The sequence below is a fragment of the Oratosquilla oratoria genome, chromosome 34, assembly GCF_046742065.1.
Source record: "Oratosquilla oratoria isolate Oo_2021 chromosome 34, ASM4674206v1, whole genome shotgun sequence".
NCBI lineage: Eukaryota > Metazoa > Arthropoda > Malacostraca > Stomatopoda > Squillidae > Oratosquilla > Oratosquilla oratoria.
In genome coordinates this window covers 18,506,950-18,523,747 of record NC_134810.1, presented here as the reverse complement: position 1 = coordinate 18,523,747, position 16,798 = coordinate 18,506,950, and the positions used below count along the sequence as shown (strand labels likewise).

At 39.4% G+C, this 16,798-nt stretch overlaps 1 protein-coding gene across 1 annotated transcript in view; it reads right to left on the bottom strand.

The window, feature by feature from the left end:
- Positions 1-3,251: 3,251 nt before the first annotated feature.
- LOC143018415 (centromere protein I-like) overlaps positions 3,252-16,798 on the bottom strand; it is a 56,039-nt gene continuing 42,492 nt past the window's right edge. Inside the window, exons 13-15 of the mRNA XM_076173771.1 lie at positions 15,230-15,371; positions 10,652-10,813; positions 3,252-4,107 (exon numbers count right to left, since the gene is read on the bottom strand). Of these exons, the coding sequence (XP_076029886.1) occupies positions 3,985-4,107; positions 10,652-10,813; positions 15,230-15,371 (427 nt within the window). The 3' untranslated portion in view covers positions 3,252-3,984. The remainder of the gene's footprint in view (positions 4,108-10,651; positions 10,814-15,229; positions 15,372-16,798) is intronic.

The following is a 16,798-nucleotide window of genomic DNA, read 5'->3' as shown; positions in this document are numbered from 1 at the left end:
TTGGACAGTGAAGATGGAGCAATGGACGACCCTTCCTTCTGACTCCACCACCAGGAGGTGGGGAGTGGAAGGGTTGTGGAGTGATGGTGGCGGAGTTGCTTTATTGTGTTCGTCAGGATAATTCTTGTTCTCTGTTACGTATAAGGTATGTACGTCAACACGAAATAAAAAGAAAAAAAAGAAAAAAAATTGTGTTCCATCCACAACTTGAGACTGATGGAGAGAGAGAGAGAGAGGGGGGGGAGGAAGGCACAAGACACACACACACACACACAAAGTATGTCAACATGAAATATATTTCTGATAAATCTGGATTATCCGAAAAATCGGCTTATCCGAAAGAGGCTTCCCCCCTTTCGTTTCGGATAATCGGGGTTTTACTGTACCTGGGTTTGGAGAAGATTATATCTTTCTCACACATACATGAGCGAGACTGTATTACAGTGTTCAAGTCACTAAAGTGGATAGATTGCATTGATAGAAGAGATCTGATTAAAGATAGGAGGGCTTTAAGAGGTCATGGAAGTAAACTAAGAAAGACCGCATGTCGAAAGGATGTGAAGAAATAGTTTTCCATATAGATGTATAAATATGTGGAATAGCTTAGTTCACAATACAGTTCAAATCTAAGTATGACAATTGCAAATCAGATATTAATTAAGTTGGAACTGTACATGAATTTGAGTCTAGATATGTTAGAGCATAGGAGATGGGAGCCAATGAGCATTGCTCCTTTCCATGTGTTGGTGGTATGGTCTCCTCACACAGTGAAGGATGTAAGCAAGATTGAGAGAATACAAATGACAGTAACCAAGCTGGTTCCCAGTCTGACAGATAAACCATATGAGAGACTAAAAGCACTGGGTCTCCCAACTTAGAATGAAGAGAAAGAGATGATAGGATTAGAGTGTTCAGCTTGCTAAAGGAGATTGACATAAGGTATTTTTTTATGAAGGATAGGACTTTAAGAGGTGATGCAAACAAATTAAGAGACTGCACATAAAGGATAGGAAGAAATATTTTCCATATAGATGCATACATACTAGGAATAGCTTATATGATATAGACCACGTTGGAACAACATATAACTTGAAATCTAAAAATCACAGTTGGGAATTAAGGATATAAATCAAGTTTGAACTACACATGAATTTGATTAAATTTGAGAGTATGAGATGCTACCCCATTAGTGTTGCCCCTTAACTGTATACTACAATTAAGTAGATATACCACTTATACAAGCACCACAAAATGCACATTATTGGAAATGGGCAATAGCTCTAAAAGACTATCTTTGAACTATTCCTTGGTAAGCAAATTCACTACAATATTAAAGAGAGAAAAGCTTTGGGAGTATTGATAAAAGACAATCTGTCACCTGACAGACATATCAGTAGGACTGTTTCAATCAATCCGTTCCCCCAGGTGTCTCTTGCAGAAGACCCATGTCCTTCAGCCACAGGTTTATGGGAGAGATATATGGACTGCTGTAAAACGGTAAAGTGGCTTTTCACTATACTGTATGGATGAAAGGATGATAAAAAAAAATTGTGGAAACCCCAATCTGACCAACACTAGCATATGCATCAGAATTAAAGATAAATGCAAAACAACATAAGAATGAAGGAGACTCCAAGAGACCATAAAGCCTACACTAGGCAGTTCCATGTTCATTATCACCTATTATCCCCATCCATAAAGTTGTCTAACCTTTTCTTAGAAACAATGTAGTGGGTGCTTATTTCCTTCTGAAGTCTGAATTTGTCCAATTTAAATCCATTCCTGCAATTCCTGTCCTGTTGTCTTAATATGATGACCTTGTCTGCATCCCCCTTGTTAAAGCCCTTGACCCACTTGAACACCTCTACTAGGTCACCCCAATGCTGAGTCACGAGCAGGATAATACAAAGGGCAGCAACCAAACTGGTTCTGCCAACATTGGAAGATTTAAAAGAAAGTGATATGATTACAGTATTTAGGTTGATAAAGGGATAGACAACACTGACAAGAAATTTCTTGATTAGGGATGGGATGGTGTCAAGAGGTTGTGAGAACAAATAGAGAAAGACCAAATATCTGAAGGATGTGAAAAAAGTTTTCCATAGAGATGCTTACCTAGAATCCATGTGAACAAGTTGTATAGACACGGTAAAGGAAACATGGACTGGAGGTGAAGCTTTTATTCCTGACGTTTCCTTTGAGAAAGTCGTTAGACGAAACGTCAGGAATAAAAGCTTCACCTCCAGTCCATGTTTCCTTTACCGTGTCTATACAGATGCTTACCTAGTTGTATTTTATGGGACTGGAGCTATGCTCGTAGTGACCCATTTTCGTATCTCTCCACATCCAGTTTATTCTTGAAATCGTGTATAGTTCTGGCATTCATTGTTTCTCTGTTCAGTTTGTTCAAGACATCGATCACTCTGTGCGGGAAGCTATTTTTTTTCAGGTCTCTTCTGTAACTGTCACTTTAATTTCTTTTCATGTCCTCTTGTTTCTCTTTTGTCCCATCCCTTTCATAATTCTGAAAATGGTCAACAAATTGCCTCTTTCCCTTCTCTGCTCTAGTGTTAGCAGCTGTAATTTCTCCAATCTTTGTTTCATATGTCAGATTTGATAGTGTGGGTGCCATTTTTGTTGCTGCTCTTTGGTATATGTATATGTGTGTGTGTGTATATATATATATATATATATATATATATATATATATATATATATATATATATACAGACGCTCCTCTACTTACGTTCATTCATTTTACGTTTTTTCGATTTTAAGTTTGAACTGACTGTAAAAAAAAAAAATTTGAGTGAATTTTTTAGTTTAGCGCGCTCTCCGTAGTTCAAACGATACTTACGCATGACGCTGCATCCATTATTTACATTGCACAAACGACAGACTAAAAGTGCCTTACCTCCTCCTCCTCCCCTCCTCCTCCACCATCTCAATTTATGTTGCTTGAATTTAATTTTTTTGAAATTAATGTTATTATTTCACAATGTTATGTGTATAACTAATGATTTAGGGGTGTTTTGTAAGATACGGTAATAGAATTTACGGATGTATAGTACAGTAACAACTTACGTTCATTTTCAACTTACGTTCGGCTGTTCGGAACGTAACTAAAACGTAAGTTGAGGAGCGTCTGTATATATATATATATATATATATATATATGTATATATATGTATATATATGTATATATATATGTGTATATATATATATATATATATATATATGTGTGTGTGTGTGTACCTTCGAGCATTGTCATGGGTGAGCTGAGTTTGAGTCCTTGGCTCAACCACGTTTAAATTTCCAACGTATGCCTCCTTCGAGCGACTCTCAGTCTCGACTGCGATGGTATGGAATTAAAAGTGATTTGTGGTTGAAAAGATATTAATCTGTTCACTGGGAACCATTCAGTGTATGTATAAATTTTCCCACATGCACATACTAGCGACTACACTATCATGGCGGAGGTGGGTTGAACGCAATATTTTGTGTATGTGTATGCCACCCGAGCATACAAATATAAGAAAGTTGTACTCAACTTATATTTCTCTTGACAGCGTATTGGGCTAAGTCACTGCCGCTTTATCACGGGTGAGCTGAGTTCGAGTCCTCGGCTCGACCACGTTTAAATTTCCAACGTATGCCTCCTTCGAGCGACTCTCAGTCTCGACTGCGATGGTATGGAATTAAAAGTGATTTGTGGTTGAAAATATATATATAAGATTCCTTACATTTAAATAAAATGTACTATACATCTAATTACACTAATATGTACCTACAACTACACAAAAGGAATGTTTGCTGGCCAAGTACCTTCAAGCATTGCTACTTGTGCAAGAGATGTGGGAAGGTGGTTCAAGGTTGTGTAACATCATGTGAGTTTGCTGTAATGGCACACTACATTAAATCCCCATGCTTCACAAAATCCTACATAAGTCACCATCCTAGCCTAAGTAGAGGACTCCCATGATATTAAACTAAATCTACAGAGAAATCAACTTGTTCACTTGGTCCAAAAACAGCAAGACATTCCGCCAAACCAGTGAAACTATTACTAAGAAGCTTCTCCATCAAAGAGATCATCTTATCCTCTTCCTGAAACAGAGAATCAACAAACTTAGTTGTTTAAGATTACAGCATTACAAACATCAAAGAATCTGCAATATATACATATATAGACATACATATATACACATACCAAGGGCTTCTTCCCCCTTACAAGAGAGGTAGCCAAAATCAAATGCATAAATATTCAAATGAAGGAATGTGAGATATTTTAAACAACTATTTTAGCTCAGTATTCGTAAAAGAAACACCTCAAAGTGAAATCCAAACTAAAACCTGTGAAAAGTCTAGGGTGAGCTTACATACATACATATACCAAGGCTTTTTCCCCCTTACAAGGGAGGTAGCCAAAAAGGAAAAGGCATAAAATCATTCCCACCCATTCCATCCCTGAATACACTCCACACCCCTCCACCCTCCCTCTCAACTTAGCACTTCCTGGATGACGGGTCATCCCTGCACCTTGTCCACTGCCCTGGGTCAGAAGCACTGTCGCAAGACACAGCACATCCACAGCAAGGCCACTTCATTAAATCAGTGACCCCCCCTCTCCGTCCCCCCATGCATAAAGTAGAAGACGGGGAAAAATCCCTTCGGGCTGCGTCAAAATTTGCTCATACATACTACCTCACCCCCCATCCCCCTGTCCATTCCACCTCATGCATCACATCATCCATATACAACCATTCTCCACTCACCCTTGTCTTCTGTCCTCTCCCGTCCTTCCTCAACAGACATTCCCCTCTTCCCCAAAGCCCCCTTCACCCCATCCATCCACCTCATCCTAGGACGTCCCCTCATGTTCACTCCCTCCACATCTGCCTTCCATACCTCTTTTACTAGTCTTTCTTCAATCATTCTTTCCATGTGTCCAAACCATCCTAATACTCTTTCATCAACCCTATCTCCCAACCCCCTTTCCACCTCTGTTCTCCTCCTCACCTCCTCATTTCTCACTCTATCCAGCCTAGTAACCCCCATCATACTTCTCAGACACCTCATCTCAAACACATTCAAACTCCTTCTCTCTTCCTCTCTTATGTTCCATGTTTCTGCCCCATACAGTGCTGTTGGCACAATCACTCCTTCATACAGTCTCCTCTTAGCATCCATTCCCAAATGTCTATTTCTCATTACACTTTTTAATCCACCAAGGCATTTACTCGCTTCTCTCAATCTACATTCTACCTCCACCTTCACTCCACCTTTTCCTGCCACATTTGCACCCAAGTATCTAAAACTATCCACTTCCTCCAGTCGCTCTCCCTTAATGCTCACTTCCAGACTATTACCACTTTCACCCCTTGTACATCTCATCACCTTACTTTTACCCACATTTATCTTCAGCTTTCTTCTATCACACACTCTCCCAAACTCTGTCACCAACTTCCTCAATCCCTCCTCCGATCCTGCCACAAGCGCAGTGTTGTCCGCAAACAACAGCTGGCTCACCTCCCACTTTTCTCCATTTTCTTTAACCATCTCCAATCCCTGCCCCACTACCCTTGCATTTACCTCTCGCACTACCCCATCCATGTATAAGTTGAACAGCCAGGGCAACATAACGCATCCTTGACGAAGTCCCACCTTTACCTCGAACCACTCACTCTCTCCATTTCTAATCCTGACACAAGCTCTACTACTCTCATAAAAACTCTTGACAGCTCCTAGAAGTTTTCCTCCTATCCCATATATCCGCAAAACCTCCCAGTGTCTTTCTGTCTACCCTGTCGTAAGCCTTTTCCAGGTCCATAAAGGCCCAAAAAACATCCTTCCCCTTTCCTACAGCTTTCTCACATATCTATCTTATCACAAAAATCTGATCTACACAACCTCTACCCGTCCTAAATCCACACTGTTCCTCACAAATTACTCCCTCTGTTCCTCTCCTAATCCTCTCAATCAAGATCCTCCCATAAGCCTTCCCAACTACACTTAACAAGCTAATCCCTCTCAAACTACTACATTCACACTTGACCCCTTTTCTCTTGTAAAGTGGAACTATACAGGCACTCCTACAGTCCTCCGGCACTCTACCCTCTCTCCACCAAACATTAAATAACCTCACCAGCCAGTCCACCATCACTGTACCTCCTTTTTTTAGACATTCTGCATGGCATCCATCCAGACCAGGTGCCTTACCTGCTTTCATCATCTTAACAACTGCCTTCACTTCATCCTTCCTTATTTCTCCTCCATTTTCCTCACTCATCACGGTCATTTTCTTAGCATTTCCTACTGCAGCTATCTTTCCCTCCCTATCCTCTTTCACATTTAGCAACTCCCTAAAATACTCTGCCCATCTTCCCCTAACTGCCTTCTCTTCTATTATCATCTCTCCATCTGCACCTTTTACCTTTTCTTCTCTACTTGATTCGCCTCCTCTTCCTCTTAATTTCTTTCCAAAACATCTTTTTATTACTTTCAAAATTTTCTGTCATATTCTTACCCCATTTCACATCTGCTCTCCTCTTTGCCTCCTTTACCTTTTTCTTTACTTCTCTTTTCTTTTCTTTGTACCTCTCATATGACTCCCTCATCCTATTTTGTAACCAATCTGTGAAAGCTCGCTTCTTCTCTTCTACAACTTTCTTTGTTTCCTCATCCCACCATTCACTACCCTTTCTTCTATTTCCTCCTGTCCTTCTTGTTCCACACACCATCTTTGCACACTTTGCGACTCCCTCCTTGAACCATCCCCATTCCTCCTCCACACCTAGCTCTACTCTATCCTTCACTCCCTCCCACTCCTCCTTCAGTTTCGTCTTGTATTCCTTCTCCTTTTCCTTTTCATTTAAAGAGTTCACTCTAAGCACCTGCCTACCTATGTTCCTTTCCTCTTCCTCCATCTATCCTCCACTCTCAACTTACCTTCCACCAAAAAATGATCTGATATTCCCCCACCCTCTCCCCTTAGCACATGTACATCCTTAACTCTTCCTATCATAATCCTATTTACCACTACATAGTCCATTAATGCTCTACCACCCTTCCCTCCACCACCCTCTCCCATGTGTACTTATGCTTGACTTTCTTCCAAAACACTGTATTTGCTATCATCAACTCTCTAGACACATTTCCACCATCAACTCTCCACTACGATTCTTTCCTGGAACTCCACATTTCCCAACCACTCCATCAATTGGATGGTGAACTTACTATGGTAAATATAACAAAAGAAAAAAATTGAAAGGTGTATAGAAAAACTTATACATACTGTACATACATACATACATATACCAAAGGCTTTTTCCCCCTTACACGGGGGGTAGCCAAAAAGAAAAAGGCATAGAAAACACTCCCACTCATTTCATTTCCTATATATTCCATTCCCCTCCACCCTCCTTCCTCCCTCCTATCTTGGCACCTCCTGGATGACGGGTCATCCCTGCATACTGTCCACTGCCCTGGGTCAGAGGCTGTGTCACAAGACACAGCACATCCACAGCAAGGCCACTTCATAAATTTGGCGACCCCCCCTCTCCATCCCCTCATGCAGAAAAGGAGAAGACGGGGAGAAATCCCTTCGGGCTGCGTCAAATTTTTTTCATACATACTTCCTTTCCCCCTATCCCCCACCCACTCCCCCTCATGCATCACAGCATCATCTGTACACAACCCTTCTCCATTCACCCCTATCTTCTGTCCTCTCCTGTCCTTCCTCAACAGACATTCCTCTCTTTTGTAATGCCCCTCTCACCCCATCCATCCATCTCATCCTAAGACGCCCCTTCATATTCACTCCTTCCACCTCTGTCTTCCACAGTTCTTTTACTCTTTCTTCACTCATTCTTTCCATGTGTCCAAACCATCCAAATACTTTTTCATCAACCCTATCTCCCAGCTCCCTTTCCACCCCTGTTCTCCTCCTCACCTCCTCATTTCTCACTTTATCTAACCTAGTAACCCCTATCATACTTCTCAGACATTTCATCTCAAACACATTCAAACTCCTCTCTTCCTCTCTCATGTTCCATGTTTCTGCCCCATACATTGCTGTTGGCACAATCACTCCTTCATATAAGCTCCTCTTAGCATCCATTCCCAGATGTCTAAGTTAATAAAACACCAGGGCCTAATGGTTGGCATCCAAGAATCTTTAAAATAAAAAATGAGATTGTTATTCCATTAGAAATTATTTTCAAGAAATCCATCATATCCAGAGATATATATGTTACTCCCATATTCAAAAAAGGTGACAAAAAGAAACCAAATAACTACAGGCCTATAAGATTGACTTCAATCATAAGAAAAATTATGGAAACTATCATCAGAGATGCTATCGAACATCATTTAGAAAGTAACTGGTAAATGATAGCCAGCATGGATTCAGAGAAACATTCTTGCGAGACTTACTCAAATTCTTCAACAAAGTCATCTCAAATTATGACAAAAGAAACAATATAGATTTAATATATCTAGACTTTGCAAAAGCTTTTGATACTGACCCCCACAAAAGACTACTTACTAAATTAGCTTCACATGGAATAAGTGGTAGCCTATTAAGTTGGACTAGTAATTAGTTGAATGATCAAAAACAGTTATTTTAAATGGCAATACTTCTAGATGGCAGAATGTTACAAGTGGAGTTCCTCAGGGTTCCATTCTTGGGCCACTTTTATTCATAGTGTATATAGATTATATATACCACGGACTAAAATCTATTGTCTCCAAATTTGCTGATGATTCAAAACTGTGCAGAATGACAAATAATTACTTAAAACAATTAGATATTCAAGAACATTTAGATAAACCACAGCAATGGTCTGAAAAATGGCTAATAAAATTTAACACAAGTAAATGCAAGGTTATGCACATAGGTAAAAATAACAGTAAGTACGATTACAAGTTATTTGGAAATTCGTTAACAAAAGTGGCTAGTGAAAAGGATCTCTGTGTTATTATCAGAAACAATCTCAAATCATCTAAGCAGAGTATTTCAGCCTCAGAGAAAGCAAACAAAATTCTATGATTGAATGTGTGGTCTTTTGACATCAAAAGTCCATCTCTCATTAACAAACTATATAAATCATTAGTTTGTCCACATTTGGAATATGCTGTTTCTGTATGGTCATCGAATCTTATTAGAGCCATTGACAGATTGGAAAAAGTACAACAGCGAGCCAAAAAACTGATTCCAAATATTAAAAATAAATTGTATAAAGCAAGGTGATGAGATGTACAAGGGGTAAAAGTGGCAGCAGACTGGAAGTGAGCATTATGGGAGAGTGACTGGAGGAAGTGGATAGTTTTGGATACTTGGGTGCAAATGTGGCAGGAAAAGGTGGAGTGAAGGTGGAGGTAGAATGTACATTGAGAGAAGTGAGTAAATGCCTTGGTGGATTAAAAAGTGTAATGAGGTATAGACATTAGGGAATGGATGCTAAGAGGAGACTGTATGAAGGAGTGATTGTGCCAACAGCACTGTATGGGGCAGAAACATGGAACATAAGAGAGGAAGAGAGAAGGAGTTTGAATGTGTTTGAGATGAGGTGTCTGAGAAGTATGATGGGGGTTACTACACTAGAGTGAGAAATGAGGAGGTGAGGAGGACAGGGGTGGAAAGGGAGTTGGGAGACAGGGTTGATGAAAGAGTATTGGGATGGTTTGGACACATGGAAAGAATAAGTGAAGAAAGACTAGTAAAAGAGGTATAGAAGGCAGATGTGGAGGGAGTGAACATGAGGGGGCATCCTAGGATGAGATGGATGGATGGGGTGAAGGGGGCTTTGGAGAAGAGGGGAATGTCTGTTGAGGAAGGACAGGAGAGGACAGAAGACAGGGGTGAATGGAGAATGGTTGTATATGGATGATGTTGTGATGCATGAGGTGGAATGGGTGGGGGGATGGGGGGTGAGGTAGTATGTGTGAGAAAAATTTGATGCAGCCCGAAGGGATTTCTCCCTGTCTTCTCTTTTTATGCATGGAAGGATGGAGAGGGGGGGTTGCCGATTTAATGAAGTGGCCTTGTTGTGGATGTGCTGTGTCTTGCGACACTGCCTCTGACCCAGGGCAGTGGACAAGGTGCAGGGATGACCCATCATCCAGGAGGTGCGAAGATAAGAGGGAGGGTGGAGAGTGGAGGGGAGTGGAGTGCATTTAGGGATGGAATGGGTGGGAATGGTTTTTATGCCTTTTTCTTTTTGGCTACCTTCCTTGTAAGGGGGAAAAAGCCTTGGTATATGTATGTATGTATGTATTTTGCTTTGTTTGCTTCTATCCTTCTCTTTGTATTTCTCCATTTTCTTTGTTCTTTCATTTCTCTTATTTTATTTGTCTACATTTCAGGTGTGTGGGGGCTGCTTCACAGCAACTAGTCCCTGCACTCTTCCTACTTACCTATATTGTTCTGTCTAATAACAATACTAATAATAAAATCCACAAATAGAAGTGATCTAAGTTTCTTTTATGACTACATAATTGAGTACACTTCTGCAGGCAGTCCTTCCTTAACAATATTCTGACTAACAGGTTACTTGAAGACCCTTTTAAAAAGGAAGTAGAACTATCTGCATTCAGAAATTGTATGAGCTCTTCACTGAATATTTTGAACACAAAAAACACCATAACTTACATTTTCCATCTGTAAATATTCCTTCTGCAACATTAAGGGAAGACATGCTAAATTTCTTGTTAGGGAGAAGCACTTTCGGAAGTTTGGAAAGGCAATCAATTTCTTCATAGAGTCTTCAGAGACAAAAGAAGCCATCTCTGTACGCCAATGTCTTGTAAAAGCCTGGAAAACAATGAGGATGATCAGCACACCTGAAGACAGGGGGTTATAGTATATATGTTTTAATTATCCATTACAGTCCAATATCTGTTGTTGTTTAACTGTACCCTAATTCAGCAGCATTTCACAAGACTACTGATCTATGAACCCTTTAGGTAGTCAATGGATTGTAATGGAAATGCATGTAGGAATAATTTCACCACCTGAGTAATTAGCAAGTGGAATAATGTTCCTGGAGAGACAATGGCAAATGGTACAGTTCAAAGCATCAAAATTCAGGTAGCTAAATGCCTTAGCAATATGGTGTAATGTCTATCATTTAGTCAATTTATTTTTCTCTACATTTTTACTTAATTGCATTTTACAGGAAATGAGCTACACTCATTATTTTATCAATAATAAAATCTGGCTTGAAATGTATTTTATTATAATTTCTTCTAAGTTGTTCCAAAAGTATTTGTGCATTTATTTACTATATTTTTGTCTGCATCTGACCTTGTTAGAGACTGTCACCAGTCAGCAAGCTCTGCCACTGATATATTGCAAAATGGCTAAATCAACATTAAGATCCAGGCACACAAAACAATATAATATTTGTTATAAGCACTATGACCTTTTTTTTTTATCTAATCAGTAAAACAAGGTTGCTTGGCATGGGAGAGGAAATCCTCATCCCTTTTACTCCTATCACATGAGCGCCTTTCATTCATTCCAGTTTAATGCACTCCTCTAATGAAACAGCTCATCACCTAAGTCTATACGAGTGGTTCTCAACCTGATTTTGGCCAAACTCCAGGGTTTCAAAGCCAGCTACAGGTTCAGTGGAGGTCCTTTGTAATGCATCAACTCCCAAAAACTAGAATAAAAAAGTACCAACACACTTCTTCTTATTGTGCTTTGATTATGTTTTAGTGAACTTCATTTTCTTGCCCCATTTCACATCTGTTCTCTTTACCTCCTTTATCTTATACTTTACTTCTCTTTTCTTCGTACCTCTCATATGATTCTCTCATCCTACATCGTAACCAATCTGTGAATGCTCATTTCTTCCCTTTTACAACCTTCTTTGCTTCATCATCCCATCACTCCCTACCCTTCCTTCTATTTCCTCCCATCTTCCTTGTTCCACACACCATCTCTGCACACCTTGTGACTCCCTCCTTGAAACATCCCTAATTCCTCCTCCACTCCTAGTTTTACTCTATCCTTCACTCCCTCCCACTCTTCTCTTAACTTCTTGTACTCCTTTTCTTTCTCATTTAAGTAGTTCACTCTAAGCACCTCCTACCTTCTGTCATTTTCCTTTCTCCATTTATCCTCCACTCTCAACTTACCTTCCACCAAAAAATAATCTGACATTCCCCTACTCTCTCCCTTTAGAACATGTACATCTAAAATTCTTCCTACTCTTCTCCTAGTTACATATAGTCCATTAAAGCCCTATCTACCACCCCATCCACCACACCTCTCCCATTTACTTGACTTTCTTCCTAAACACTCTATTTGGATGGTGTCAGTTAATTTTCCTAATTGTTGGGAACCATGATATGGAAGCATAGTCAAGTGTCTTTCTCAAGAACTTTTGCAGACTGATTAGTTTTGTGGTGGCCTAAAGAGCTTATGACTGATTTAATGTTCATTTATTTTTTGTGCCTACAACACTATAGAATAGAGATTTGGAGTTTAAGAAAGGATGTACTGTGTCTTGCGACACTGCTTCTGACCCAGGGCGGTGGGCGGGGTGCAGGGATGACCCGTCATCCAGGAGGTGCTCAGATGAGAGGAAGGGTGGGAGGGGTGTGGAGTGTATTTGGGGATGAAATGGGTGGGAGTGTTTTTATGCCTTTCCCTTTTTGGCTACCTCCCTTGGAAGGGGGAAAAAGCCTTGGTATATGTATGTATGTATAAAAGAAAAGTTTAAATCTGAGAAGCATGGTGGGGTTATAAGGTTGGAGAGTAAGAAAGGAGGAGAGTGGGGGTGGAAAGGGAGCTGGCAGATTGGACTGATGAAAGATTATTAGGATGGTTTGGAAACATGGAAAAAATGAGTGAAGAAAAATTAGCAGAAGAGATGTGGAAAGCAGAGGTGGATGACCAAGGATAAGATGGATGGATGGGGTGAAAGAGGCTTTGAGCAAGTGGGGAATGTCTGTTGAGCAAGGAAGGTAGAAGGGAAGGGGTGGGGGCAAGTGGAGAATGGTTGTGTATGGATGATATTTTGATGCAGCCTGATGGGATCATTGTTCTCAATTTTCCGTATGAGGGTATGGGTAGAGGGGTTGCCATGTAAGTGAAGTGGCCCTGCTGTGTGTTGTTGCATTGCTTCAGACCCGGGCAGTGGGCAGGTGACAGGGATGACCCTTCATTCACAAGGAGCTAAGATAACAGGGAAACATGGGTGGTGGGTGGGAGTGAAATGGGTGGAAGTGTGTGCTTAACTTTGACTTGGCTACTGCCCCTATAGGGCAAAGAAGCCCTTATATATATATTTATATATATATATATATATATATATATATGTATATATATAGATATATATGTATAGATATATATATCTGTATATATATATATATATATGTATATATATATATATGTATATATATATATATGTATATATATATATATATATATGTATATATATATGTATATATATATATATGTATATATATATATGTATATATATATGTAAATATATATATATATATGTATATATATATATATGTATATATATATATGTATATATATATATATGTATATATATATATATATATATATACATATATATATATATATATATATATATATATATATATATATATATATATATATATATATATACATATATACATACATACATACATACATACATACATACATACATACATACATACATACATACATACATACAAATACCAAAAGGTATTTTCCCCCATGACCAAACAGTGGGCAGGGGACAGGGATGGCTTTTCACCCACAAGTAGCCAAAATGAGAGGGAAAACAAGTGGGTGTTGGACGGATGAAGGATGTGTGCATGCTTTTGTTAGCCAGCCCCTTCACCCATCCAAAATTTGTTATGTGATAACTATAAAGTAATGTCGTAACACATTCGTAAAGATTCAACAAAAACCCACTGTGTTGGATAAGAAGAAATGAACTAAAATTAATTGTCCCTTATTCTTATTGTATATAAGACATGCCATTTGCTCTACCTTTCTGTATTCCACTGAAGAGGATCACAGTCCGTGATCGAAATATATGGAATTAATTTTATTTCATTTCTTCTTATCCAACACAGTGGGTTTTTGTTGAATTGTTATGTGATGTTTGTGAGTAGTGCTGGTAAAATGGCCTTCCTTGAAACCATGTTGATTGAAAGAGTATTGGGATGGTCAGGACACATGGAACAAATGAGTGAAGAAAGATTAGTAAAAGAGGTGTTGAAGGCAGAGGTAGGAGTGAACATGAAAGGGTGACCAAGGATGAGATGGATGGATGGAGTAAAAGGGGCATTGGGAAAGAGGGAGTCTGTTGAGGAAGGAAGGGAGAAGACAGAAAATAGGGGTGAGTGGAGAATAGTTGTGTATGGATGATGTTGTGAGACATGGATATGTAGTGGGTGGGGGATGGGGAGGAGGTGAGAGAGAATGTATGAATTACATTTTTATACTGTGCAAAGGGATTTCTCCCTGTCTTCTCTTTTTCTGCATGAGGGGACAGAGAGGGGGGGTCACTGATTAAATGAAATGGCCTTGCTGTTGGTGTGCTGTCTTGCTACATTGCTTCTGACCCAGGGCAGTGGACAAGATGCAGGGATGACCCATCATCCAGAAGGAGCCAAGAAAAGAGGGACAGAGGGGTGGTGAATGAGAGTGGAGTATGTGGGGATGAAATGGGTGGGAGTGGATTTATGCCTTTGACTTTGGCTACCTCCCTTATAAGGGGGAAAAAGCCATTGGTATATGTATGGATGTATGATTCTTGTTGCAATCAACCTTTCTCAATTTCTCAATATTTTACTTTAACCTCTGCAATATCAGTCAAATATTCATGCACATATCAGGTTGTGATGTGATGATGCATCACAATACGCTCATTATAAAATATATAGTTACTGCTGTTATACTCATTTCTTTCACCCTGAACAAATATAACATCACAGAAAACATGACCAAGCCTGTTCACAGAATACGGAAGTCAGCAAAAACTACAAAATAAATATAATCATGAAGTGAACACTGGCATCCTCATATATCCTACTCGTGGCTCATGACACATATAGAGGCATCATCATATTGAAGAGGTTAATATGCATATATACAGTACTTGCAAAATTCCTGCACTGTAAAATACTAACGAAGTTGCTATGAAAAGTTGCTGGTATACAGAATTTCAAATTACCACCATAAGTTTCTCCTTACCCGAAAATTGTACAACCCATCTAGCAGTAAGATGATGCTGAGGTTTATCACTGACAACCTATGCAGGCACTCTTGCTGAACTTGCTGTCCTTCTGGCATCTTTGGTTTTGAGTTGTTCACACGATGAGCATCCTTCTTCAGTCTAGAACAAGGAGCAATGCATACATTAGTTTATTAAGGGGACCGGCTGATCAAAAGATGAAAATCTTTATTAATTGGGTTATTGCACAGAAATTTATGCCAGGAGTTAGGGACACCATATACATCTTTCCTAACCCAAAAAAACTAATCTGCAACCCTTTCATGTTTTGCTCCCCGACCTCCCTTTCAAAAAAATTGATAATTTTGAAATGGCTACTCCTTCAATAATAATTGCTCTACATGAATGAGATTAATATGGTGGAAGGACCTTATCCAGACCTTCAAGCTAATAGAGAGAAATTTTAGTTAAAGTAATTAGTTTGTGGAACTATAATTTTTATATTTTTCCCACCCCGTCACCCTTCAAATAGGGGGATTTTTTTTTTGGCAAAAATTAACCCTTTCAGATATTAAAAAAAACTTTCTATTTCATCAATCAGGCAGATTTAGACATTATGTGTGAATTTTCATTTAAATTTATTAAGATGTTATGGAGGAGTAGAAGTTTGAAGCAGCGGCGGCGCCAGGAATTTTTAGTTGGGGAGGCTAAGGGGGGGCTGAGCACATTTTTGGGGGGGCTAATAGTAATATGATAATACACATATATTATCCTCATTTCAGAAGGGGAGGGGGTTAATGGTAGGGCTTGCACTGATGGCTGACAAATCTTTAGCCCTGGCAATTAAAAATTCCACTTAATAAAATGATTTCTATGAGTGTTTTAAATTTTCAATTTGCTCATTTCAGTTGGGGGGGCTAATGGGGGGGGGGGGGGGCTGGCCACTTTTTTTTTGGGGGGGCTAAAGCCCCCCCCTGGTGCCGCCACTGGTTTGAAGGTATAAAACTTAGGTTTTGAGATACGAGCCGTCAAAGTTTTCACTAACTTTGAACCCCTACATACTAATATAGATAAGGGATATCATGGCATTTCCTTATTTAGTTTTTTAGGCTTGAATGTTGATAATATTTAGAATAAAATTTATTCATATTCAGTCATATATGTTGATGTCCAGTCATATAATCTTCTGTCTTCTGGCTCCTGGTCCCCACCTGCATTTTAGGCAGGTTATTACATTAGGGTGTCATAGCTTGCTTACTTTGTAATTCTTGCCTCTTCCTAGCTTCCTGAAGGTGTTTGGTTTGCTTGTGAGGATGTGGCATCTCAAAAATAGTATAACAGCTTGTCAAATGACAAAAGGATGAGTGATGGTGGCTTGCAGTGGAGCGTATCACTCAATTTTCGTCTACTGTTTATCGTTTTCTGAGGCATCTACCCATTCTGGGGTCTATGTATAACCTCTGGTACAGAGACAGAGTTGCCAAAAGTCACTAGCAATAGCACTCAATCATTACAAATTATTGTTATTTATTGCAATAATATATATATTGTAGTGACCAATACGTATCATAGGGCCGAGATGGGTCGAG